General features: G+C 48.8%; 1 protein-coding gene and 1 pseudogene across 1 annotated transcript in view; both read left to right on the forward strand.

Annotated features, from left to right (window-relative positions):
- The window catches only part of Galnt10 (polypeptide N-acetylgalactosaminyltransferase 10), a 144,189-nt gene that overhangs the window by 66,428 nt on the left and 49,789 nt on the right, over positions 1 to 27,972 (forward strand). The window contains exons 2-4 of the mRNA XM_021211815.1: positions 9,520 to 9,622; positions 13,707 to 13,845; positions 24,155 to 24,321. Coding sequence (XP_021067474.1) covers positions 9,520 to 9,622; positions 13,707 to 13,845; positions 24,155 to 24,321 — 409 coding nt within the window. The remainder of the gene's footprint in view (positions 1 to 9,519; positions 9,623 to 13,706; positions 13,846 to 24,154; positions 24,322 to 27,972) is intronic.
- On the forward strand, positions 27,081 to 27,181 carry LOC115065486 (annotated as a pseudogene).

Genomic DNA, 27,972 nt, shown 5'->3' on the forward strand with positions numbered 1-27,972 from the left:
GTGTGTGTGTGTGTGTGTGTGTGTGTGTGTTTGTCTGTGTGTGTCTGTGTGTATCTCTGTGTCTGTGTATATCTGTGTGTGTGTGTGTGTGTCTGTGCACACGCCAATGTGTACACAGATGGGCACACATGCATACCTGTGCACAGGACCCATCCATGCTTAGAAGCCAGGATTGTGAAAGGTGCTCGCTCACACTTAGGACTTTGATTTTGGTTCTCAATGACTCAGAAACTCAAACCAAATCACCCTTCTTCACAGACAGTTTGAAAACACTGTATGTCCAGTGGGAGGGAACAACATGTATGCAAACAGCCATAACTTAAGACTGTGCCCTAACTTGCAAAGAGAGAAGAATAGAGCATCCAGGGCCCAGTGAATCTGTTTTTAAATGCAGCTGCACAGAAGGAGACTTCGTGGAGGACAGGAGCTCTGAACAGGCTATGCAGGGAAGACATAATTTGGGTATTCAAGAAATAAGTTGAGCCGGACGTGGTGGCAAGTGCCTTTAATCCCAGCACTCGGGAGACAGAGGAAGGGGGATCTCTGTGAATTTGAGGTCATCTTGGTCTACAGAGTGAGTCCCAGGACAGCCAAGGCTGTTACATAGAGAAACACTGTTCGGGGAGCAGAGAAGAGTTGGGAGGCCAAGGCTCAAATACTTTGGATTTTGACACCCCAAAATGCAAGGGACAAATTGGTATGAACCCCTTAGATCATTTTATTGCCCTCCGTCCCCAGAGACTGTGTGCTTTGTTATAAACTAATCCCCTTGGGCAGGGATTTCACACAGCCACTGAATCTTGCTCACAGGGCCACAGGCCAGTGGGTAGTTTTTCCAGCCTTGGGCTCCCATGTGCATCTGTGGTCATCCACATATAGTAGGAAGCCCTGCTCCTCCCCCCCTTCCCCCCCCCGGAGGATCTTGTGTCTCTTTGGGAATTGGCCGTCTGTCTGCTGGCCTAGGACAGATGCCTGTTCCATTACTGTGATGGAATACATGATATACAGCAACTTAAGGGAGGTTTGATTTGGAGCTCACAGTTTAAGAGGGTGGTCCATGGTAGGGAAGGCATGGGAGAAGGGGGTAGCAGTGTGTGTGGATGGATCAATGGATTGAAGATGAATCAATGGGTGGATTGATGGGTGGATGGATATAGGTGCTTCTGAAGTTGTTACCATAAACTTCATTATCCCCCCGCCAAGTTACTGAGATTGAGTACAGCAGCTGTTTCGTGTCTACACACTTTTCCCTGGTGGTGGTTTTGTTGTGTTTCGCCATTCTAAGATAAAAATCTCGATGTACAGCCCTGGCTGGCCCCACGCTCACCGTCCTCCCTGGGATGACTGACAGGCACGCGCCACCACGCTCAGCATCAAAATGCTTTGAAGAAGCAAAGCGGAATTAAAAACCCAGCTGCGAGTTGTGTGAGGAGGAGCCATGCTGGGTTCTTCCTCACGAACCCCGTAATTATTAGCAGAAAGATGAGGTCCCCAAGTTTCCTCCCTGGTTACATTAATCACTTCTTGGAGGCTGGGGCGTTGAGTGGGAGAGGGGAGACTGTATTAAATAAACAAAGCTAGGCAACCTCCTGTGGGACTTCAGACAGCCTTTATTTAGCGTGTGCACGCATGTGTGGGTGAGCGTGTATTAAGGGGGGTGTGTATGTGTGTGGAGGGCAGAGGACAACCGTGAGTGTCATTCCTCAGGCGTTGTCTATATTGTCTGTCTCTCGCCGGCTGGGAACCTGATGTAGGTTTGCCAGCTAGGCAGTACCGGGGATCCACCTGTTTGTGCCTTCCAGTGCTGGAATCACAAGCTCAGGGCACAGTGGCTTTAAATGTGGCTTCTGGACTCCCCCACTTGCAAAGCTGTCTTCAGACACACCAGAAGAGGGCATCCGATCTCATTACAAATGGTTGTGAAAGCCACCATGTGGTTGCTGGGATTTGAACTCAGGACCTCCGGAAGAGCAGTCAGTGTGCTCTTACCCGCTGAGCCATCTCTCCAGCCCTGCAAGCACCTTACCAGCTGAGCTCTTTCCCGGTTTTCAAAGAGCCCTTACCATGCTAACATACATGTTGGCATCCAGGTATGTAAGTGCTGAAAGCTAGGATGCAGAAGAGGGAGATAGCGTAACATTTTAGTTCCATCCTTTGGCAAGTATGTAATTCTGGGCTCTACATGCGTTCCCAGTGCTGTCTGTTGCCACCGTTTCCCTACCTTTCCCCCAGAGACCACTCATCCCTCTCTACTCCACAGTAATACCGCTGTTCTTTCTTTTACTGGCTTTATCTTCTAGGAACTTACAGAATTAAAACCTTACTGTCTACACCCTCTGTGTCTGGCTTATCTCACTAAGCATTGATATCTTTCCAAGGTCTGTCTATGTGGATCGTCTGCCCCTTCTAGGGTTGAGCTGGTGTTCTACCGTGTGCCTGGGCCACGCCTCATTTACACTGGACACTACAGTGAGCTGTGTCTTTGGGTGGTCCGTGACCAGTGCTGCACTGAAACACAAGTGCGTGGGTCCGAGTGTCTCCTGTCCATTCCTTTAGGTGAGGGGTCGCTGGGTCATGTGATAACACTGTTTAGCCTTTTGAGAGACCTCCAGCCTTGTCCAGAGTAGCTGTGTTCCCACTGCCATTCCCACCAGCGGTCACACGGGCTCCGGTTTCTCCGCTCACATCCTGCCAACACTTGTTTTCTGTGTGTTCAGTTGCACTGCCTTGCTAAGTAGTAGGTGACGCTTTATGATAGGTTTGAGTCCCAGTCCCTAATGACCAACACCTGGGGTTCTGAGTGTTCTTGGTGCACTCCGAATGTAAGTCCTTCATCAGTTACACTTTGCAGATATATTCTAGTCCACAGCTTGTGCCTTGAAGAGCAAAAGGTATAGTTGTAATGAATTCCATCCAATTCAGCAAAATGGATGCTGTCTTATTTACGAAGCATTTACATAGACCGCAGTGACCCACATCTAATCCCAGCACTCAGGAGGCAGAGGCTGCGGATCTCTGTGAATTCAAGGTCAGTCTGATCTACATAGGAAGTTCCAGGACAGCTATATAATAGGGAGAAAAAGAAAAGAAAGAAAGAAGAAGAGGAGGAAGAAGAAGAAAAGGAGGAGGAAGAAGGAGGAGAATTACAAAAAGAAAAAGAAAGTTTCTTTCGTATGTACTGGGGCGATTGCCCAGTGGTTAGAACACTTCTCTCCCTAGTGCCCCACCCCCTTCCCCCAGCAGGAGGGCTGGAGTCTTGTCAGGTGGGTGTGGCAGCCCATCTGTGATTCCAGCCTGGGAACGTAGAGATAGAAGATCCCCAGAACAAGTCGGCTCCTAAGACTAGCCAGTGAGCTCTGGGTTTGATTGAGAGCCCCTGCTTCAGTGAAGAAGGGGAAAGAGCTATGGGGGATGATTCCGGACACCATCCTTGGACCTCCACCTGCATGCACACTCACCTCCGTGTGCCCACACACATGTGGACTCACATACACTCAGGAAAACCCAAAGGAAGGAAGGAAGGTGTACCTAAATAATCCCAAGTCACTAGGGTGTGACCCCCCCCCCCAACCTACTTCTTTCTTCTGCTTGGTTCCATGACCCAGTCACCCTCTGTGTGCATTGAAAGTTAGGGTTGAGCTTTGCTAGTCTGTCTGTCTGTCTGACTGTGACCCATTCTTCCTGTAGCCAGTGCTAGCCTGCATTCAATTCTTCCTGTAGCCAGTGCTAGCCTGCATTCAACTCACCGTCCTCCCACCTCAGCCTCCCAAGTGCTGGGATTACAGGAAGCAGCACCAGGCTGGAAGAATGTGTTGGGTTTTGGTGTGTCAGATGTAATCCTTCCGCACCCTTTGTTGAAAAGTTGTCCCATTCAACTCCCTTAGCCTTTTTGCTAGAATTTGTTCAATAAGTTTGTATATACATGCATGGGTGTGTGTCTACATGTGTGTACTTGTATGATCGAGTATGTGTGTGTGCATATGTACATGGATGGATGTGTGCACTCTGGGGGGGGGGTTGTTCATATGTTTGCTCTAAACATGACCTCATTAGTCATTTGTCCTCACTCAAGGACCACATTCTCCTGTCCACTGTAGCCATGGACCAAGCTTTGAAAAATGTCTATGTGTCCTTTAGCTTTGTCCTGTCTGTGCGTGTCATTGTTTGACTACTACCTAAGTCCTTCATGTTTCTGCCAAGATTGCGTTGCGTCTATAGACCAACCCTTTAAGGACCAGCATCGTTTCAGCTTTGAGGCAGGGTCTCATGTGCATCTCAGGCTGCTCTGGATCTCATGATCCTCCTGCCTCCACCTCCCACCTCTGGGAGAACCGACCTCTTGACATGAAGTCTTTCCCGATGCCTGGTTTGCCTATCGCTCATCTCCTCTGGCGCCCACTTGTAGTTGTCAATGTGTGTCTTGACTATTTTGTTCAGTTTGTCAAGTGTTTGGTATGTTGGCACTATTGTAAATGATAGTTCAGTTCCCAATGTTTCGTTGCTGGTTTTTAGAAATTAAATTAACTTTTTACCACCATCCCCGACTCCCGTGACACTTTAAACTCACTAGTTCCGGACGCGTTTCTGTTTGGTGCATCCTCAGCATTTTTCAAACTGGTCATTTTCCTACGGATGCTCTGGCCAAATTGTAAAGACCTTGACAGACACGGGACCCTATCTGTGGACCCTCCTCATCAATGTGGAAAGAAGGGATGACAGAGCTGGGGCTTCCAGGTCCCCCTCAGACTCCCTGCCACCTCGACAAAGACTTCTCAACAGAAGATGCTCGTCTCAGTTAAGACCAGATTGGAACAAATCAAGCAAGATAGGAGTTATTCTCTCACTGAAAAGCTTGGAGGGTGTGTGACTGGATGTGTGTGTGTGTGGGGGGGGGGGGTGCTTGTGAGCTAAGCTGTCTGCTACTTCCATGAAAATGAAAGAAGCCCCAGAGGAGAGAGTCAGGCAGAACCTCTGGCGCCAGCCTCAGAGCTAGGAATACAGACGGGACACTGACTGGCCATGGTTAGGTGAGTGTGAGAGTTCAAAGCCTGAGCATCTTCCATAAATCACTTCGGGGTCAGGCGAGCCCTCACTCTTTAGAATTTTGCAGCCCAATTAAACTGACCTGAAGCCATTTGATCAGAGGATAAAGTTAAGCCCTTTATGGTATTATGTCCTTGTGACTGTGCCTGTCTAATCCCTGTGTGACCTTCCTTCCATCCAGTAAAAAAAAAAAAAAGTGGAGGCAGATCTGTGCATTCAGTAGTCAGTGGGAATGAGACCTGCTTTTCTGGGGTTCACAGTTTGGGGAGAAAGGCAGCCCTTAGATGAGCATCCTAAGAACCCCGAAATGGAGAGCCCTGGGGCAGCATGCCCAAGCTGGCTTCTCAGTTCCCACCTGGCACTCGATCCTGAGACTCTCCAGGGCATGGTACTGGTTAGGGTCAGGTGTGCTCTCATACCATTTGGTTCTGGTTAAAGTTAAAAACAAACGAACAAATTCCCACCATATACATTTTCTCAAAAACATCAGGTCGGGTTGAGTCTGACATAGTTAACCACACTTGAGCCTTGTGTGTGTGTGTGTGTGTGTAGGGGGGGCTAAAATAAGAGTGGCCCTCAGTTTTGAAGAGGAGACACTTCCTCTAGAGGAAAATGAAGTGGACTCCATCCCTATTTACTCAGAGGAGGAAGAGGAGGAGGAGGAAGAAGAGAAGGAGGAAGAGGAGGAGGAAGAGGAGGAGGAGGAGGAGGTTGATCAAAAGCTTGTGGGCTTCAGTACTTATTCCTGAGCCCTGCTGTGTCTCACTTCTCACTCAGAGAGACCTGTGGCTCCCACCTGCCAAGCAGCACTGGCCTAGACTTCCTCCTACTCTTCGGCTCATGTCTACCCTCTGAACCTTATTTATTCCTGCCAGGTCAGGCCATTGCCCTTGTCTCTCACTTCTAGTCTCCGTTTGCATCCCCTCCAGCCAGAGTCCCCTCCGCATTGCTCCCAAGCAAGCCCTTCCCCATTCTTCCACACCCCTCCCCAGGACTCTTCTGTAGGCATCCTTCCCCAGTCATCCCGGCGGGAACCTCTTCTCAATACCTAGAGATTTTATCTGTACCACCTTTAAGGCAATACACTATAGTGATGTGTGTCTTTCCTTATCCTAGTTATTGAAACCGCGGACTGTCTTCTTTAACTATATGTATTAACTACTTGTCTCATTGCTATGACAACATCATCAAAAGCAACTTACAAAAGGAAGACGGCTTGTTTTTGTTTTTTTGATGTGTGTGGGCGTTCATCTGCATGTAGTCAGTGTACCTTGTACTTCCCTAGTGCCTGTGGCAGCCAGAAGAGAGCATCCGATCCCCTGGAACTAGAGTTACAGATGCTGTGAGCTACTGTGTAGGTTCTGGCAATAAAACCCAAGTCCTTTTGAAGGGCAGCCAACGCTCTCAGCCCCTAAGCCATATCTCCAGCCCCAGGAAGGGTTCATATTAGTTAATGGTTTAAGGAGGTTACATACCCTCATGTCAAGGGTGGCATGGTGGCAGGAGCTGAGTGTGAGACATTGTCGCACTGGGTCCACAGTCAGGAAGAAGAGAGAGACGGTACTCCGTTCATTCTCCTTTTTGTCAGGTGTGGAACCCTGGACCACAGGAGTGGTACCACCATCTACACTCAGGGTGGATTTGCTCCCTCAGTTACACCTCTCTGGTTAATGCCGTCTCAGACACTCTCAAAGGTGTGTCTCCTGGGTGATGCTAAGTCCAGTCAAGTTGACCTTGAGGTTACCCCTCACACTTTGCCTCTCCCTCCAGTAATCCCTTGTTACGTGGATGAATGAAAATTACTCAGTGTTTGGCCTTAAAATTCATGGAGAATTTCAACCTACAACTGTCCAGATTCCCTTCTATTGCTGGGAAAAGACACCATGGCTAAGACGACCCTTATAGAAGAAAGCATTTAATGGAGGGCTTGCTTACAGTTTCAGAAGGTGTGCCCATGATCACCATGGTGGCAGGCAGACAGAGGTGGCAATGGAGCAACGCAGTAGCTGAGCACTTTGCATCCTGATCTGCAGGCAGTAGGCAGAGAGACACTGCGCCTGGCATGGAGTTTTGAAACCCCAAAGCCCACCACCAGTTGACACACCTCCTCCCACAAGGCTACACTAGTCCACACCTCCAAGACAGTTTCACTAAGTGGCGACCAAGCATTCAAACATGTGAGCCTGTGCGGGTCATTCTCATCACACCACCACACCTTATATAAAACAACTTCATTCATCTGGCTAAATGAGTTCTACCTGGTCCACCCTGACCAGGTTGTGTGTGTGTGTGTGTGTGTGTGTGTGTGTGTGTGTGTGTGTCTTTCTGTCTGTCTGCTGTCTGTCTATGTGATTCTGTGTGTGTGTGCTCACACACACAAAGGATATTAGAATAATTACTTAATGTTTGGCATCAAAGAGTGCATGTGATCCGGAAGCAGAATCACTCCAGCTCCTCTGGAGAGCCTAGACAATCACCCTAACATCTGCAGCAAAGACAGGACCCCTAATGCAGCCTGAGTCCCTGCTGAAGCCCACAACCCATTCCATTTTCTTCCGGGCCAGAGGTTCAAACACTGCTGCGGACGGGCCCAGCCATGTCTGCAGTCTCAGGACTGGAGTGTGTGCTCTGACCAATCTTTCTTCTCCAGCAGATTGGGGTTGGCTCTGTTTCGCAGTTCTCTCCTCTCCTCTAAGGGTGCCAGACACACTAAACGGTGATTAAACAAAGATTAAAATTCCATTTGGATGAGTGAGGGAGCGGCTGTTGGGGCCATGATGGATTCCTTTGGAATGCTGACTGAGAGCATGTGGGTCCCAGACACAGTCAGTCTGAGTGCATCAACATGCGTTTGCAGTTTGCTGTCTAAAGGGATCTCCAGTCCTTTCTGCCAGGTTTTCCAGCTAGCACACATCCTCAAGGTGTTCCTTCTCTTTGTCTTCATTGCCTGTGGCAAGGGAACGGTCCTGAAGCTGGGGTAGGGGGAAGGAGGTAAAGTATCAGAAGATGACTGCAAACAAAGAAAATGATCTCAGCTTTCAGAGACACACCTCCGGGTGTGCAGTGTTACGGAACCTCTGGGTTGAAGTCTTGGGGTGCTTCTTTACATAATATTACCTGATCAAAGTTACTTAAGAGTTGCGTGCTTGGAGCTCGGTGGGTCAAGCACTTGCTACGCAAGTGTGAGAAGCTGGTTTTGAGTCCCCAGGACTCTGGGCAAGCAGGAGTGTATCATCCCAGCACCTGACACTCTCCGGAGGCTCTGCCCTGGCTGTAGCCAGCAGTCAGCCACCTGCAGTTACAGAGCACTGGAAAGGGGTTTGAATTGATATAAAGCCAGGAGGAGTTCAAAGTCTTAGTCCAGGGGGCTGGCTAGATGGCTGAGTGGGTAAGAGCACTGACTGCCCTTCCGAAGGTCCTGAGTTCAAATCCCAGCAACCACATGGTGGTTCACAACCACCTGTAATGAGATCTGACGCCCTCTTCTGGTGTGTCTGAAGACAGCTACAGTGTACTTATGTATAACAATAAATAAATCAAAAAAAAAAAAAAAAAATCAAAGTCTTAGTCCTAAAAGAGAGTAAAATGCTGCAATTATGTGTTATATGGACTGCATGTCGAAATGCTAATGTTTTTGAGAAGGTGGATTGGGCTCTATGAAATGTATCAGGGCTCGAGAAATGGCTTAGTGGTTAAGACGGTGCCCTGGTCTTGCAGAGGACCTACCTTCAGGACTAGCACCTGTGTCTGGCAGCTCCCAACTGCTGGTAACTCCAGCTGCAGGGGCTCCAATGCCCTCTTCTGGCCTCCACAGATATACACCTACACACACATCAAAATTAAATACATCCTTCAAAAATAAATACGTTACTCAAACCAACATCATGTATTTCCTGATTGTTCCTTTGGAGTGCTGAGGACCGAACCCAGGGCCTCACGAATGCTAAGCAAGCCTTCCACCATTGAACTGCACCCCTTAGCCTCTGCTTATTTTTGTTTTGTTTTGACCTGTGACAGTGTCTCACTGTGTAGGGCACGTTGGCCTAGAGCTGGTGGTCTTCCTGCCTCTACCTCCCGAGTGTTCGGATTACAAAGACCCACCGCCACGCTTCGTTTTCTTTCTTCAATGTGGAAAGTAGCTTGCTCTGCCTATCAGGGCTGTCTCAGTACCTTCCCGTTAGGCAGCAACACACTGGGCACTTTGTCCTGTGGATGAGTAGGACTGTCGTTCCTTCCTCTCCTGGGTGGCGAGTTTCCAAGGAGTTGTGCTGAGCTTCTGTGTCCCCCTGGCCTCAGCCCATCTAACAGGCACATGGCTGGCACTCAGGAAGATGCTGAGGGCTGGGTAGGCGATGGTGTTCTCCTTAAACAGTGTAGCCTCTGGACCATTGTTACCGTCAATATTCCCTTTTTCTTCTTTTTCACGGTTTCTTTTTCTTTTTTCTTTTTTTTCTTTTTTTTTCTTTTTTTTTGAAGGAATTACACAGTGGACAAAAAAAGACATTTTTCTTGGGAGCTGAGCAAAGGCTGAAGGACTGGCATAACAAGGAGGCTATCAAGAGGGACGCACAGCGCGTAGGTATGGAGGGGCACGGCCGAGTGTGGGCATCGTGTAAGTGTGCCATGGGTGTGTACGCATGTGCTGAGTGTGTTAGGGGTTCACTTCCTCTTGTTCACTTCCTGCCTGCCATCGTCTTGTCTTTCCTAATAACCATACCTACCTTTCACCCACCTGACTTCGGCTGTCAGCACCAGATCCACTGTCATGTGACTGTGTCTCCATCCTAGCAAATCCCCTCCCAAAGGAAAGAGCAATGTTTCAAATTGACAGGGATTGATCTCAGAGAAAGTTCCACCCTCTGCAACCTGATCAGGCCTTTATGGCCGGCTAAATAAGAGGGAATCTGTACCCCAGAGAGATGCTGCCACCTGCCAGTCATCACCAAGGGTGAGAGCAAGGCCAACTTGAGACTCGAACCCAGAACTGGAAGGCAGAGGCAGTTCCTCACCAACTACCGAATCCTTTGCTAATAGGGCTCAGTCGCCATCCTTGTGTGGCTGGCAGATGGAGGAAGGGCCAGCACAAATACCTATACAGAGGCGAATCTTCTCTGTAGAGTCCAGGCAAAGGTCAGGAGAGCAGCTGCAAGGCCACCCGCAAGTCTGCGGGGTCACCACTAAATTCCACCCTTCCTGAGCCTCCGATGACCTCACCCAGCTGGCTTGTTCCGAGGGTGTGGAGGGAGAAGATGGATATAATGTCGCTTTGCTTGAGTGGAAAGTGGATACAGCAGCAAGAGGGACTGACACGGTGTGTGGTGATCTGGGTTAAAGGTGTCCCTTTCTAAATTATTCATGACAGAACCAACTCACCCCAAAGCTCCGAAGAGAGCTGATGCCCACGGTATCCCCATCCCTGACTGACGCATGGTGCTCTGTGTGCCAGGGATGCTAAGTGAAACTGGAAGGGCCCTCCTTTAAATTAAGAAAGGAAACATCTGCAGAGACACAGCTGGCCAGACGGTTGTGCCTGAATTATTCGAATATCCGAATCGGGCTGCCTGGCAAGGGAAGAAAGAGCAGCAGAGAGATTAGGAAAAGCAAAAGGCTGTGTGATTTCTTGTTTGTTTGAAATAAAATTATACATGAGTATTAAAGAGTAAATATTTTTAAGTAATTTATGAGGTTGCCTAATTATAAAAAAAAAAAGAAAAAGAAAAGAAAAAGAAAGAAAGAAAGAAAAGCAGGAAAAAGTGATTAACGAGACCAAGGAGCACTAAGTACACACTGGGTCTTCAACACCAAGAGGCCTCCTCCACCATCACAGACCTTGTCCGTTGAGAACACAGAAGCCGCACCATGGCCAGGATGCTGCCCTGAGGTCCAGCTGGCTGGCCTTTGCCCCATATCCTTGGCTCAGCATTTGGGGCTGACTATGGCTGTGCGGGTCTCCTGGAGCCTCATTCTGAGCCGAGGTCCACCCCCTGCACCTGAGCTGCCTCGGTGACCTTGTTTTTGCAACACCCAGAGGGCGGCTGGGCCCTTAGCAGCCGCTGGAGTGGCTGACTGTTGAACACAGCCCTGCAGACCCCCCAGATGCTTCTCCCAGGGTTGTGCCCACTCTCAGACTCCAGAAACTCATGGGACTCCCAGAGAACATGCTGTCGGAGCATTGGAGACCCTTCTTAGCCGGATGGCACAGAGACTGCCAACCCTTTGTCCTCTGAATCTGGACCTTGCAACAGAAATTGCCAAGCAGACCTGGCATAGTATATATGACGACTCTTAAGTTATCTCTCAACTTTAGAGAGAAATCAAATCATCTCTTATCATCATGGCATTTTTGAAATCACTTATTATTTATTTACAGCTGGACTGAGGATCCAGCCCCAACCCAGTACCTCATAGGTGCTAGGCAAACACTGCCACTAAGCTACATCCTAGACCTTGTTTGTGGCAATTTTGATTGACACAGAACATTTGCCTCACTTAGATGATGATAATCAGATTGACTCAGGTTTATCTGGCGGTTGACAGCTCACAGGAAGTTATCACTGTGTAGCCTCTCGTTTGGCTCCCCCAGACATGATTGCTGTTGATATCAGAGAAGACAATTGTAGCTGAGGGTTCATCGGCTCAGAGAAAGCAGACCTGCCTCCTGTCCCGGAGAACTGAGCAGGCAGGGTCATCTAGCTCCAGAGGGAGTGCAAGGAGCATGGGCTCCGGCCCTCAAACTTGGTTCTGTAACCTTTTATGGGTCTCAGTATACCTTCAGAGTGACGGTTCTCAAGTCCAGTCTACAGGGTTGCTATGGGGACTCCAGGGAAAAGATCTGTGGAGTATAAAACAGGACCCTGGCCACATGAGTGCTGGCACCCCTCCCCCTCTGCTCACCTCCGCTGCACAATTTGGGGGGATGCTTGGGTGAAGTTCGTCTTGATTGTTGGGGGCTGGAGAGATGACTTTGCAGGTAAGAACATTTGCTGCTCTTACAAATATAACAAGTTTGGTCCCAGAATCCATGTCAGGCAGTTTACAGCTGCCTTGCAGTTTCAGCTCCAGCTCCAGCTCCAGGGGACATGATGCCCTCTTGTGGCCTCCATAGGCACCTGCACTCACAGCTGCACATACCCTCACACACACAAAACTTTTGTAAAAATTAAATTTATTTATTTTCATTTTATATATACAATATTTTGCCTGTGTGTGTGTATGGGTACGGCCTGTGTGCCTGGTGCCTGGTGCCTGAGGAGGTCAGAAGAGGGCATGAGATGCCCTAGAACCAGAGTTATGGATTGCCATAAACCGCAGTATGGGTACTGGTACCTAAACCCAGATCCTCTGTGAGAAAGTGTTCTTTACTGCTGATCCATCTCTCCAGCCCCCCACCCCACATGATTTTAAAAAAAAAAAAATAGAAGAAAACTTACTCTTTTAAATCTTGGTCACCTGGGTTTTTAAAGATGTGCTTAGGTTAGTAGAACTCACTCTGGGTGTGTCTGTGAGGGACTCTCCAGAGACAAGCGGATCTTTGGAGCTCTGACCTGATGAAGATGAGCTACGAGAAGACACGGGTGTAGGAGGAAGACACTAAGATGGGCGCCTCTTCAAGGGAAGAGATGATTTATTACTGTCGAAGATGGTCTAGGGAGGAAGGCCTGAAGAGGACGTCGCCAGTCTTAAAAGACAAAGCATGGTGTCCATCCTCAAAGTTTCCTTGCACGGCCTGGCAGCAGGCTTAGTTAGTATATAATATAGTCTAGTAGTAGTCCATAGGGCTTGCCTGTCGTCAGGTTGTCTCCAGTGTCCGGGTAGCAGAGGGAAGGAGAGGGCGTGGCTTCTTGTGAGAGCACTTTCCAAAGAAGCTCTTGGGAGAGAGAGAGGTTTCCAGAAGGTGTGGCTGGATATTTTGAAGCCCCCCCAGAACACCATCAGCAGGGTTTGGGACCCAACAGTGATGAAAATGATACAACGACAGTTTGGGAGGAGACAAAAATGTAGGGGGCAGGGCCTCTGTGCAGAAAGTAGAACATTGGGGCTTGGGGGATGTCCTTGGGACCGAATATCACTCTGGCCTCTTCCTATACTCCCTCTTTCTGCTTCCTGCACCCCCTGAGCCTACCAGGCTCTTCCACACATTCCTACCACCTGCCACCGAGTTCTGCTTCAGAACAGGCCCAGAAGCACAGAGCCATGTGACAATGGACAGAACTCTCTGGAATAAAACTCTTCCTCCATTAAGTTGCTTTTCTCAGGTCCTTGGTCACAATAATGCAGCTGTAATTAATGTGACCCATGACTAGGTATAAGTTTGTTTTTTGTTTTTTTTTTTTTTTTTTAACTTTTTAGATGTTTTTATTTTATGTGTATGAGTGTTTTGCCTGCATGTAAGCCCGTGTAGCACATGGTGTGCGATGCCTCTAGAGGCCATAAGAGGCCATCTGATCCCTGGAGCTTGAGTTACAGGTGGTTGTGACCCACCATGTGAGTGCTAGGACCCAAGTCTGAGTTTCTCTGCAAGAGCAGCCAGTGCCCCAACCACTGAGCCATCTCTCCAGCCCCAGGTGTAAGGCTTTCTCTGAGCTCCTGTCATTCTTCCCCCAGTCGAGACCCCTGTAGATGTCAGGTAAACCAGCAACACTGAATTTGCTCTCTGCCTCTAGGACATGGAGAACAGGGGAAGCCTTACCCCATGACCGATGCCGAGAGAGTGGACCAGGCGTACCGGGAAAATGGATTTAACATCTACGTCAGTGATAAAATCTCCCTGAATCGCTCTCTCCCCGATATCCGGCACCCAAAGTGAGTGTCACGTCTCTCATCTTCTGCTGTCTAACTAAGGATTTTGCCCATTGCTCTAGGTTGTGCGAGTTCATTAAAACAAGCATTTGTCACACTTGCGAGAGTGAGTGAGGAGCACGTGTGCCACAACACATGTGGAGGTCAGAGAACAGCCTCTAGTGTAGGTCCTTGCCTTCAGCTTTGTTGGAGACAGGGTCTGATCATTATTCACCGTGTAGACAGCAGGCTAGCTGCTGCCGGCCCCCAGAAGTTCCATCCCCCAGAAGTTCCCCCTCCTTCCATCTCACTGGTGGAGTGCTGGGATGACAGACGGTCCACACCCGTGTCTGGCTTTTCTGTGGGTTCTAGGAATTCAAACCCAGGTCGTCTGGCTTGCTCAGCAATCACTTCACCCACTGGGTTCTCTCCAGCCCACTCCTGTGCCTCCATGCAGATTAACTGTCCCGAAGCGCTGGAGGCCATCAGCCAGCAGTGTCCTCAGAAGCCCTGAAAGGTGACTCTGATGCAGACAGAGGGTAGAATAGGAAACCACACAGGCGGGAAGCCTCGCTTGGAAGACACAGGCTGTCCCCCGTGACCAGACCCTTTGCATCAAACTCTTACACTGAGGAGACAGAAGAGGAACCCGGGCTGCTTTCCTGTGGGGCTTACTATCTGTTTCATGGTCTAGGATCTTCTGCTGACATACGAGAGTGTTGTTCAGCCATACTGAGATTTCTGGGTTCAGATCAGCTGGCACTGCGCATTGCCAGACCAAACCTGTGCGTGACACCAGGAGCACCTGTGGTCGTAACTGTAAAAATCCTACTCCAGTGGTCCCAACCTCCCACCATCGTGAGCTCTTTGAAAGTAGCCTAGCGACTCATCGACTTTCAATAGTCTCCTGGTACGGGCCTTCAACTATCTGTCCTCCTGCCTCAGCCTCCCCAATAGCAGGAATGACAGGCTTTGGTCGTCAGGCCCGGCTCAGGTAGCTCACTAAGTGCTACCCTGACTTAAGGAGGAAATAGATTACATGAGGGGTATTTTTATATGATTATAAAGTAAGTAAATCCTCAACTGAATAGTCCATATTTCCCTGAATAGAATATTTCCCTGAAATGTGTTCACGGCTTGGGAGGAGGGGTCTGAGCTCAGGAGACGTCTGGCACCTCTGTTAGCAGCCTGTCCACCCAGCTAGCCTCCTGCTTCCTAATGTTGAGTATGTCTAGCACCTGCTTCTTATCTAGTCACCAAGTGTGGAAGCTGAGTTCCCCCGGGGTGAAGAGACAGATCCCTTGAAGCCCTCCTCTCTCCCCGGTGGGAGCACATGAGTAAATTAGACCTGAGGTGTAGCATGCGCCTTTGGTTTCTTTTAGCTTAAACAACTTCTCAGGCAAGGAACCGGGGTTCCTCTTTTCCTTTCGTGCCTTCAAACTGACTTTTGGCAGCAGCACCCCAAGAGCAGGATAGAGGGGCTGTTTGCTTATGCCAGTCACCTCTGTTCTCACCAGAAGCTGCCCTGGAGACACACCCGCAGAGAACAGGAGCTAGGCACTTTGGCCCCAACTTGCTGGGCAAGCATGTGGGAGGTGGCCAGCTGGCTCCGAGCGGGTCTGCCCTCTGTGCCTCCAGCCAAGTGAGCGTGAACATGGGCTGGCTGGTGGGCTGGCCCCCTTTCCCTACTTGCTGGGGAACCTAGCCGGGCTGCTTGGCAACCAAACACAGAGGCTCTTCAGGACCCACTGCCGTGGGTGACATAAGGCTCCTCTGGAAGGTCAGTTTGCCAGTGCAGAGCTAACCACAATGGGGAGGAATGTCAGCAGCCTGCCGCAGCCACGACCTGCTCCATCCCGATCATTGAACTTCAGGAAGGAGTAGATGCGAATGGAACCTTTGGCCTACCACATCCCCACTCCCATGTCCCCTTCTTGGTTTTTCCTTTTGTGTTAACATGGTTAATTTATGATATACTCTGGATTTCCTCAAAAGACTGTATGGATTATTGTAATAGGCCAGATTCTCCAGAGCCTCTCTACAACTCGAGCAGGTTACAGAGTCCAAATGAAAAGGAAGGTAAAACTTGGAACCTCCGACAGTCGTGTCACACGCGCTGATAGAATGAGGTGGTCTGGGGAGAGGGCCCAGTTAATAAAGTGCTTGCAGCACAAGTAGGAAGAGCTGAGCTCAGATCCCCAGGACCCACATAAAAGCCAGGTATAATGGCACATGCCTCAACTGCTAGCCACGGGGGTGGTGGGACAGAGACTGGTAGATCCCCAGAGCAGAGAGAGAAAGCTTACCCTGCGTGCCAAGGGTCTGAGTCTCACAGGTTCTGATAACTGTGCCTCTTCCCACCGCTCAGGCCGGGAAAGCTCATAATTGAAACTCCACGAGGAGGCAGGTGTAGTGTTAAGCTGTGTTTATTTACCTTGGTAGGAATTCTTTAGCCCTCTGGATCAGTCTTGAAAATCATCATAAATTATAAATTGGAACGATAGAAGTGTTTTCAAGTAACTAGACATAATGCCAAGTTCAAGGGTGCAGATGTACAGACAGACACTCACCTGGAAACACTGATAGCCAGCCAAAAATCAGTACAAGTGCAAAGTAGCAGGGCAGCTGACCTGTGTTAATGAGACCGGTCACCAGCCAGAACCTCCTGGAGCTGATACAGATGTGGCCTTAGCTGGACACTGCAACTATGTTCTGTTTATAAAGTTAGGTAGAGACATAGACAATATAGAGACTCAGACTCTAGAAATAGACATTTACTTTGTTTGTTTGTTTGTTTGTTTGTTTGTTTTATGCCTATGAGTGTTTCGTTTGCATGTATGTGTATATACCCCATGTGTATGTGACAGATAAGGTGTCCTCAGAATGCAGAAGAGCAAATCAGACCCCTTGGAACTGCAGTTACAGATGGTTAGGAGCTGTCAAGTGGGTTCTGGGAACTAGAGCTGAATTCTCTGCAAGAACAGCAAGTGAGCCATCTCTCTAGCTCCCAAACTCCAGCTCTAACACCAACTGTGTCTGAGATGAAATCTGCGTAGGCTAATGATGGATTAGCTATTGCAGGGGAAAATGTTAGCCAACTTGAAGACATATCAAAACAAACTGCCCAAAAGAAAACATAAAGGTTTTGAAAAGTGAAAAGTCTAGAAAGTCTGAGACAATTACAATCCATCTAAAATGCACGTTAATTGGAATCTGTGGCAAAGAAAAGGAAGATAGCGGCTTGAACCTCTCCAAATTGGGAGGCATCTGTAAAGCTACCTTCCGGGGACCCAGGAAGGAGGCTGGGAAGATGTCTCAGGGGCTAAAGCACATGAGGACCTGAGTTCAGATTCTGAGAGCTAAAGCAAGACCTGGTGGAATGTGTCTGCAATCTCAACACTCCCACAGCAAGATGGAGACAGAGGAGAGAACAAGAGAGTCTCTGGAAGCTTTGTGGGTCAGTTAGTTCACTTGGCACGGATTGCAGCAATAAGACGCCATTTCAAACAAGGCAGAAGGGAAAGGTGGACACCTAGGGTGCATGTGCAGCGTGACACACATATGCCCACCTGCACATGCACGGATGCATGCACATAGATGCATGCACACACATTCATATGAAGAATGAATAAATGTCAGCAGTCACAGATGAGAGCAAGGGGCCAAGCTAAGAGTCTGACAGCAGAGGAGGAGACGAGAGAGTGACTTGTGTTAGCTGGGAGCAGCAGAGGAGTCAGGGCTGGACTCAGGACACCGTGAAGGTGGAGGCAGCAGGGACTGCCCGGGAACTGCATGGAGGTGAGCGACAGAGCAGCTGAGGGGATGGGATCACAGGATTCAGAGGTCAGCAAGAGCCTCCACCCACCACCTCCACCGCTTCTTGTGGAGTCCACACCCACCGTCACTGCTGCCATACAGAGAAGTTGGTTAGACCTCCTGCAGACTGGTGACAGGCTTAGATGACACAGTACTGGCTAGCAGACTCCATCCTTTTCCTCATGGTTCATGGAGTAAAGTAGGCTTGATGGACACCTTTAAAATGGAGTGCCCCAGAAGCACCCGGGATGCAGAATTCTGGCTGCGGGCAGGGATGTGGGCATCGCTACATGACAGTTGGTTACAGAGGCAGCTATGGGCAGAGAGCCCTTGTGGGTGGGGATGTCTGTGCCCTGGGAAAGGAAGTCCGGGTTTCTCTGTAGCACTTCCACTTTCTCGGGAAGTACATCAGCTAAAATCAGACAATTTCCTTCTGAACCGTGGGGTGGTTTTTAAGATAGCAGTTATTGATCCATTGGACCCAATATCAAGATTTAAAGGTTCATGAGCCTTGAAGTACAATGGCAGCCAATAAAATTTCTCCAATTGACTTTTTTTTTTCCCCTTCTCAGTTTTTAAAGCCAGATTTCAGTAGGCTCGGGCTTTAGGTTGAAAATTGTGGAGACTGATAGCTTACGAGCAAAAATGGCTGCCTGTCGGCTAAAACTCAAACAGGCATGTATCACCCACAACACATGCTGCCTAAAATCCACCCACAGCCACACCAGCCGAGGGGTGGTCTCTATATCTGAGTTTGGACTTTTCATTGTTGTTTTATTGTTCTTACAAACAGAGACATTTTCTAAATCTTCTAGAATTAGATGCTGCATTCATCTTTAATAAAAGCTTCCATTTGTCGTGTGTTTTTATTTGTTTGTTGGTGTACTGGGCTCTGGGCACTTCTCAGTTACAGTGTAGTTCCAGCCCCTTAGGCATGGTTTTATGGAGGTCTCCCACTGCCATCACCAGGACTGAATCTTAGGGGTGCTCTTGGCTAAAGTCAACACAGCTAGAAAAAGGCAGATCAAAGCATGTGAGGCTCTACCACCACATCCTCATGTAAATAGAAACCCACATTGCAGCTGGGCAGTGGTGGCGCATGCCTTTAATCCCAGCAATTGGGAGGCAGAGGCAGGCGGATTTCTGAGCTCAAGGCCAGCCTGGTCTACAGAGTGAGTTCCAGGATAACCAGGGCTACACAGAGAAACTCTGTCTCAAAAACAAAAACAAAGCAAACAAACAAAAAGAAACCCACATCACACAGAGAGGAGGAAGGGATCGCAGGAGTTTACTTGTTAATGGCTGAAGGTCCTTGAACTAGCACTTCAAGTAGGTTTTGCTGGAAAAGTCCATCAAGCATGGCCAACACACGCTCCACTTGCATTTCATACTCCATGTTGGAAATGATACATACTATCCAGGAACAGGCAGTTGAAATCCAGTTGGACTGGTTAGAGATGAGTAGAATTTTTAGTGATGTTGGTCTTGAAAGTGTTTAAAGGAAAAGAACAACGAAGGAAACGTGAAGGTGTCTAGAACCACCCAAAAAGAGGTTCTCTATTGAGTATCTGTCTTTATCAGGTTGATCTGTTGGCAGACCTTGATTGATAATTGATATAAAAGGGTCCAGCCCACTGTGGGCATCACCATTCCCTAGGCAAGTGGTCCAGAGCTATATAAGAAAGCTAGCTAAGCATGAGCCTGTGAGCTAGCCAGCAAGCAACATTCCTCCAAGATTTGTGCATAAATTTCCTGCTCAGTCATCCCTTGGTTGATGGACTGTGACCTGGAAGCGTTAACTAAAATAAAACCCTGTCCTTTCCCTGTGTCTTTGTGCTGTTCATCATGGCAACGGAATGAAAGAACATCACCTCTCTCCTCACGAGGATGGTATTGGGGAAGCATGGTAACAAGCTCAGTTTAGGAACAGATCAGAGTGCCCTCCTTGTGGCAAGTTCTCTTCTGCACATTTGGCTTGGGATGGAGGTTGGGGGACCAACAGTCCTCCATCCCCACACACTCCGATCCCAGCTCTGCCCAAGCAGTGCACAAAAAAACCATTTGGTCTTTGCTCATAGTATATATATAGACATGTGTGAATTTAGTGTTTGCCTTGATTGGACAACAATGTGGTTGTGCTTTGTTCTATAAGTAGCTTCTTTCATTTTATGTGTTATGTTCATGTTTGTCAGCGACCTTCCATAACCGTGTGATATGCCTCAGGAATAGTCCTCTCCCTTGTAGAAAGGCGAGCCATACTGGTGGTACTTTCCAGTCCTTTGCTTCTGGAGACACCTTGGCAGAATGTTCTGGAACCTATAACTCTTTCCAGCTTTGTTTGTCTTCTCTCCTCTCATGAAACAAGTGTCTTGGGGTAAAGTCCATTTTCTCGTGGCAGCTGTCATCTATCACCTACCCCCGCTGCCGTGATGTCCCTTAGGAACCACACTCATTAGCAGAGGCTGGAGGAGCATCGTGAGTCTTAGGCCAGCTTTTGGCTATAGCTAGCAACACCCTGTCTCACAAAAGAAAAGAACAAGAAACAATTGTTTATGACCAGAACAAAGAAGTCTGGAGAAGGTAGAACCATACAGGTCTAAAAAAAAAAAAAAAAAAATCATAGTCCAAGGTCTGGTTGAGACTGCCTGCATCTGAACTCAGGGGCAAGAAAGTCAGAAATGTACATCTACTTAGCGATGCCTCATAGGGCTGAGGCTCCTGACTAAGTGCTAGTAAACCTTGCTCCTCTGGCTGTCTTGAGCAGGCATGTGTGGCTGGCTCTCAGCAAAGCATCTGTGAATGGAGACGGGCTTCATTCTCTGGCTCTTTTCTCCCACACAGCTTCCTGCTCCCGACTCCAGCCAGCTGTGAGCCGCTGTCTGCCCTTCCGGGTTTCGTTTGGTTTGGACACTAGCTTTCTGCATAGCTGGAGCTGGCCTTGGACTCCAGGCAGGCACCCTCCCCCTCTCCCACCCCATCAGCACCAGGGCTTTCAGGGCTGGGAGGTCAGGGGCACACCACCACCTTCCGCTCCAGCCAGGCACATCCATCAGAGAGAAAGCTGTTTCATCCCCAGACAGAGAGAAGGGCTGGGGGTGCCCACTTAGGAAAGAGACTGAACACTGGTCTGTGGTCACAGAAAGCATGCTGAGCACTAAGGCACGCATTTCCTTCAGTTCTCACCGCTCCTGACGGTGGGTGTCGCATGACAGCTGTTTAAGTCCCCTATATGGTGGACTGTGCCCTGGAATTGTGACTAGAATTAAGCCCCCTTCCCTCCTAAGCTTCTTTTTGTCAAGGTATCTTATCATTGCCACAGAAATGAAACTCAGACAGGACCACATGAGAGCAATTCACCAGATCTGTTCCTCAGCCATAGTCTTATGGGACCTGGAGGCTGGGGGCGTGGGGATCTGAGCATCACCTCTTAGGAGATGGCATTATGTTGGGGCGTGAGGGGGACTCGAGAAACCACCAGCGACATAGTGAGTGTGTACGGACGGGGGTCATCGTGAGGGCTTGGAGGGCCGGCTTATAGCTAAGGAGCCCCATCTCTCTTCCCTCGGGCTCCTTTCTCATTTCTGGGGTGCGCCCCACCCCCACAAGCTGTCCCCCAGTACACAGGTGACAAACAGGACTATGCTTCTCTCCTGGCGGGGCTTCAAGCCCAGCGGTGTCCCCCGTGGACTGCCCTGTCAGTGGGACTCTTAAGTGGCTGCACCCTTTCCTCAGTTCTCAGGCCTTCCTTCAAGCAGGGATGACACGCCCACCTGGCCTGCCCTAGGAATCACTCGGAGCTTAGATAGGAAATGATCCACAGGTGCCGACCCGTCATGCAGCTCCAGCTACCTGCTCAGACCCCTTCTTTTCCTCTCCCACCTCTTCCTCCTTCCACTCCTCTCTTCCTCCCCTAGCCTGCTGGTAATGTCACCCACCTCCTTACCTGTACCGCCCCCCCAGCATCCTCAAGTCACCCGCCGCACTGTCCTCGGGATCCCAGCAAACCGTTCTGCAGTGGTGTTGAGAGTTTGAATATTTACCACAGTGGCCCTTGAACTTGAGTGGGCATTAGACTTATCCAGATTTGTTTAAAAAACAAAAAGCAAAAAAACAAACCCGCTGGGAACTGCCCTGAGAGGCTCTTAGGCAGATGGTCTGGGATAGGAAAGAGGATTAATGTTCTAACAAGCTCTCGGTACTGAGGCTGCTGGTCCAGGCGGGACAACTCCTGCAGAACAGCCGTCTTCTCTTCCCTTCCCCTTCCCTCCTCCCATCCTTCTCTCCTGAAGCAAAACAGAGCTTATTATAAAGCAAATAAGTTCACTTTCCTTCTGCATAATAACCTTAAGCCAAGTTCCCCAGAACTGGACTCACCCACTTCTTTAACAACCTAACATGGACTGGGAAGATGTCACAGTCCGGTGAGAGCACTGGCAATGGAAGTGTGAGGACTTGAGCCAGCACCTGTGTAAAAAGGTGGGCATGGCTGCGCGCCTGTAACCTCAGCAGTGGGCAGCTGGAGCCAGATGCCCAGCAGACTAAATATAAGAACTCCTTGGTAAATGACACCGATGGAAAAAGAAACTGACATTATATTCAAGGATAAAAGGTCTATGTGTCGTCCCCCCAACCCATCCCAACAAACCATATCAGGACAAGACATCTGCCTTTGTCACTTCTACCCACTATTACTTTACAATCTCTAGCTAGACAATCAGACAAGATAGATAGATAGATAGATAGATAGATAGATAGATAGATAGATAGATAGCCAGCCAGGTCAATCAGACAAGATAGATAGATAGACAGATAGACAGACAGACAGGTAGAGGCAGGTAGGCAGATAGATAGATGACTTCTAGGTTGGAAATTAAGTAAAATTATCTATTTGTAAATGATGTTTCGTGTGTGTCTGTGTGTGTGTGTGTGTGTGTGTGTGTGTGTACAGGATATCCTGAGGAATCCATAGTGGTCAGTGTGACCCCTAACACGCGAGCATGACCTGCTCTGAAGAGGTTGCAAGGGTGTCTTATTTGATTAAGTGACGCTTCTATGCCAGCTTACAGGCAGCAAATGGAGGGGACAGAGATGTCCTGCTCAGAGATACAAATAACCACTGCAAATCCTGGAACAAAGGTGACCAGATGTCTTCAGCACACCAGTGATCAGGGAAATAAGGGCAATCCGAGAGACTCAGGTGACATGTCCACAAGGTATGGACTTGGTTTGATCTTCATTCAAACCAGCCAGCTGTTGGAGAACGGAAGACCAGGGAAATCTGAGCACCAACTAAATATCCAACCCTCTTTTTAGTTGTTTGTTTGTTGTTTTGTTTGAGACAGGATCTCTCTGTAGTGTCTGCCATGACTGTCCTAGAACTGGCTCTGTAACCCATACCCAGTGCTAGGATTAAAAGCTGGGACAAGCAAGCCTCTGTGTGGCAGCACACTGTTTTCCACGGGTGACCTAGGACCGGTCAGACAACCTGGTCACCCTTGCTGTTGGAAAGGACCAAGCTGCTGTTCTGTTAGGCCTGACCACATCCCCTGCAGGAACCCTCTTCAACTTCTAGGGTTAAAAACCTGTGAAGGATTCCTCCATAAATGCTTGTCTTTTCTGTTCCCGTGTCTCTTACTTTCTAACATTGGTGAGCCAGTTCTCATGAAACCTACCCCCACCCACATTGTCACCTGCCATTCATGGTGATGCTGTCACAAGTTAACCTTGGCAATGTACACATTGCCTCTTTTTGCTTTTATTGTACAGTCACTACTATAAAATTTGTTTTTGAGCTGTATAACTTTGTAGCCTTTTCGATAAAGTTGTGTTTGTATTTGTGTAGAATGGAAAGACTATGTTGAATAAACCTAGGGCTAGAATGCAAATTGGGGTGGGGTGGGGGAGGCAAACCCAACTTCCTCTGGCCCAATCTAAACTTCTGATCATGATTCTGGTGACCAGATCCCCTCCTGGAGCCCAGAAAAGTCACTTCATTTCAGCAAAGACACCCCACTGGGGAAACTTCTAAAGTTACTAGGAACCAGAGTCAGGAACTAAAATCTAGAATCAGTACAAGTCTCTCAGTGGAGGGTGCAGGGGATGGAGCAGCCACTTTGTGTGTGTCTGTGTGTGTGTGTCTGTGTGTCTGTGTGTGTGTGTGTGCACATGTGTGTGTGCACTTGCACATGTGTGCTGTGCACTCCTTCATTCATGTGTCTGTTTATGCATGTGTGTGTGCATGTGTGCTTGCAGGCATACTCGTGAACCTGACTTCATACTAAGATGAGGGTCTTTTACACAGGCCCAACTCTGCTAGCAGCATAAGCAGGACACCATGGGACCAAGGAGAACAAAGTCCTGCAGTGGCTGAGGTCTCTCTCCACCTCTCTCCTACACTAATGTCTGGAAAGGACATGGCACTCCCGTTTAGCCTGAAGCTGCATCTGCGTTCCTGCTACCATGTGAGAGCTGAAGGTGACCCTGAACAGTGTCTTCTCTCCTCTGTGTCTCCCTCCAGCTGTAACAGCAAGCTCTACCTGGAGACGCTCCCCAGCACCAGCATCATCATCCCCTTCCACAACGAGGGCTGGTCCTCACTGCTGCGCACTGTTCACAGCGTGCTCAACCGCTCGCCCCCAGAGCTAGTGGCAGAGATTGTGTTGGTCGATGACTTCAGTGATCGAGGTAGGCCTCAGCCACCCTGGCTCTGTGCTCTCTGAGCTCCGTGCTTACAAAGAGGTGCTGCCCAGAAAGCAGTTCTCAAGCAGTGTGGTATTTATGATTCCCTACTTAAGGCAGCAGCGACTATGAAGACCTGAGACTGGTTTGGGGTGGGCGAGCCTTTGTCCTCTCTCTCCTGCTCTCCTCTTCACAGTCTCCTATCCCAAACCTCCTTCTTGCTTGGCTTTACGACCCTCAGGCCAGAGAAGCCCTAGACAACACAAAGGCATTTGTGGCCCGAGGGAGCAAGTGACCCTCCACCTGGGCAAACGGTCTTCTCAACGTTGCTGATGCACTTATTCCAAGGCTTCATCTACTCTTAGAGTCCCCAGCTTGTCCACCCGTAACAGCAGAGTCGATGGACCCCCCATCTCTCCCAGGGCCTGCCCTGGGCTGCTCCTCTTGCAGTGGCTCCTCCCCAGCTGTGCTCCGCGACTGCACTGCTGGAGCATCCTGGGAGATGTCACCGCTGGGCTTCCTGTGCCGCGTTTACACATGCCTCAGTTGCACCGCTTCCCTACTTTTGAACAGTATCTTTCCCGAGGAGCTCAGCTGCACGTGTGTAGGTGGATACGCGGTGCCATTGTCTCTGGATTAACTGTGAGCTGCCTGGCGTGTTGACATGCTGAGGTGACAGACACGGGGTATCTTCTGCACAGTAAGGCTTCCGTCTCACAGATGGGGAAACAGAGGCTGAACAGAGGCTGTGGGGTAGCACACCCCCTCACAGGTTCTAAGAGAAGTCAGATGACATTTGGCATGGAACTGGGTCTCTCCTGAGATTGGTTCCATAATTCTAAGAACCCCAGATCTACCGTTGCTTGGTGTCGCTGTGATGTGCGCAGGCTTGCGGGTCCTCCTATCTATTCCTCTTGTCGCTGTGACAACACACACTGGTTTGCAAGCCCTCCTGTCCACCCCTTGTGTCACTGTGACCACACGCACTGACTCTCTTCTCCTTTAGCTGATGTCCTGAGCACTTTCCCTCATATTCAACATAGAGAACCGTTGCTATTCAAGCACTTCCGGAATAGCAATTAGTTTGTAATGAAAGAAATCTATAAACCTTCAGGGAATGTCTGGCAAAAACACAGGGTGCAAGAATCGATGTATTTATGGGACGTTTTTGTGCATCTTTAAGAAAGCAAAAGCCAGGGTTTTTGAATCAAGCATTATATAAATGATGTCCTGGGAAAGAAAAGAATCGGGTGGATCTCTCCAGATCGCATCTGAAACATCAAGAGCTCTGGCGTGTGGGAAAGGATTGTTTCTGTAGTGGAAAATAGCTGCATTTTCAGAATGTGACACTTCCACTGAGGCGGTGAGCCGTCTGCATTTTAAAAACTGTGCACAGCAGGGGCATTCGGCTGTGCATTTTCTCTTGGTTTTCCTGTGCCGACTTAAGCCTTCTCCGTGAGCGCGTGTGAAGCCGGTGGATAGTCGCAGATATCATTTGTTTTAGTTTCATTTATGTTGCTGTGGTAAGACACCCTGACAAAAAGCTTCTTAAGAGCAAAAGGGTTTATTTGAGTTCATAATTCCAGGTGGCAGCCCATCACTGCAGAGATGTGACAGTGGCAAGAACTTGAGACATCTGGTCACATCACATCCATCCATGGTCAAGAGCAGAGGGCCATTAATACATATGTGCATGTTTGATTACTTGTGCTCAGCGTGAGTTTTTTTCCCACTCTTAGACAGTAAAGAACCCCCTCTGCTTAGGGAATGGTGCCACCCATAGTAGGCTGGGGTCTTCCCCAATCAATTAACTTGAGTCAGACAATCCACAGACATGTCCACAGGCTAACCCAATCTAGTCAGTCCCTCATTGAAGATCTCTTCTCAGGGGTTTCTCTGTTGTATCTTGCTAGCAATTTAAACGTTTTTTAATTATATTTTATTTTTGCATGTATGTTCATGGGTATGAGTTTGGGCACAGGACAACTCGTGGGGGTTACTTCTCTCCTTCTACCACGTAGGTCCCAGGGACCAAACTCAGGTTGTCAGATTTTTGTTGCCAGCACTCCGAGCCATGTCACCATCTCGAGTTACAGTTAAAGCTAACCTTCACATCATCTCTCAGGAACCATCCACCTGGCATGTTGGTGTTTTTGTTTGTTTGTTTTTGGTACCGGGCCTCTAAGTGTCCTGCCACTCAGCTTGGTTGGTTGTCCAGTGAGCCACAGTCTTCACTTGTCTCAGCTTCCCCGGCTCTGCAATTTAAAGCATGCACCACCGTGCCCAGCTTCCCTCATAGGCTGAGGATCAAGCGTAGGTCCTTGTACTTATACGGCAAGCTCTTATTTGACTGAATCATTTCCCGGGACTCTGAAAGCAAACTTGAAACTGTTTCAGTGTTTCACTAAAAGAGTAATGAGTGGGGAATGAAGCCCAGTGGAGCAGGACGTTGAGTTCCTTGTTCAGGACATGAAGCCCAGAGAGAGGACATGGAATGGCCCCGCTCTCAGTTCATGTTAACATGACTGCTGGGCCACTCTGACCACAGCATCCTTCCAAGTGTCACTCCTTTGAGCTGACTAAGTGAGGAGCACATAGAGGAAAGCGAGCGTTAAACCAAGAGGGTGCTGAGGATAGGCCAGGCCCTGCTGTGATTGGATGGTTTGGATGAGAACTGTCTCCACAGGCTCACCTGTTTAAACACTTGGTCCCCAGTTGGTGGTGCCATCTGGGGAGATTGTGGAACCTTTAAGAAGTAGAGCTTTGCGCTCGCTCCGGCAGCACATAGACTACAATCGGAACAATACAGAGAAGATCAGCACGGCCCCTGCGCAAGGATGACATTCGAGAAGCGTTCTTTAACAAACGGGCCAGCTATTTCTACGAACACCTTAACCGACATGGGAAGTACAGACAGAAGAGGAAATGGAGAGATATATTGATCACCGTGGAGACGGGGAACAGGAGTTTTCCTGGCAAGGAAAGAGCTTTGTGTGTTCTCTGTAATAAAACTGGGGCTTCTTTGGGAAAAGAAGGAGAAGGAAGAAGGAAGAAGGAAGAAGGAAGTAATAGTAGTACAACCTCGCTGGAAGAGATGGGTCAGTGCTAGCCCCTGGGGCTTTATAGCCTGTCGCCTCCTTTCTGTCTACTCTGAGCTTCTGTGTGCCTGACTTAAAGGGAGCATGTGGCTAGAACTCATTGCATCTGCTCCCAATGCTTTGGCCTCCTCCACAGTGCCACCCCAGCCATAATGGACAGTATCCCCTCAATTTGTGCGTGAGCTACAGTAAAACTTTCTCCCTTTAAGTCAGTTGTTCTCAATCTGTGGCTTGTGACCCCCTTTGCGGGTCAAATGACCCCCTTCACAAGGGTTGCCTAAGACCTCCAGAAAGCACAGATCTTTTCATTAAGATTCATAACAATAGCAAAATTACAGTTATGAAATAGCAATGAAAATAATTTTATGGTTGGGGATTGTCTTAGTTAGGGTTTCTATTCCTGCACAAACATCATGACCAAAAAGCAAGTTGGGGAGGAAAGGGTTTATTCAGCTTACACTTCCATACTGCTGTTCATCACCAAGGAAGTCAGGACTGGAACTCAGACAGGTCAGGAAGCAGGAGCTGATGCAGAGGCTGTGGAGGGATGTTACTTACT

The sequence above is a fragment of the Mus pahari genome, chromosome 14 (assembly GCF_900095145.1).
Source record: "Mus pahari chromosome 14, PAHARI_EIJ_v1.1, whole genome shotgun sequence".
NCBI lineage: Eukaryota > Metazoa > Chordata > Mammalia > Rodentia > Muridae > Mus > Mus pahari.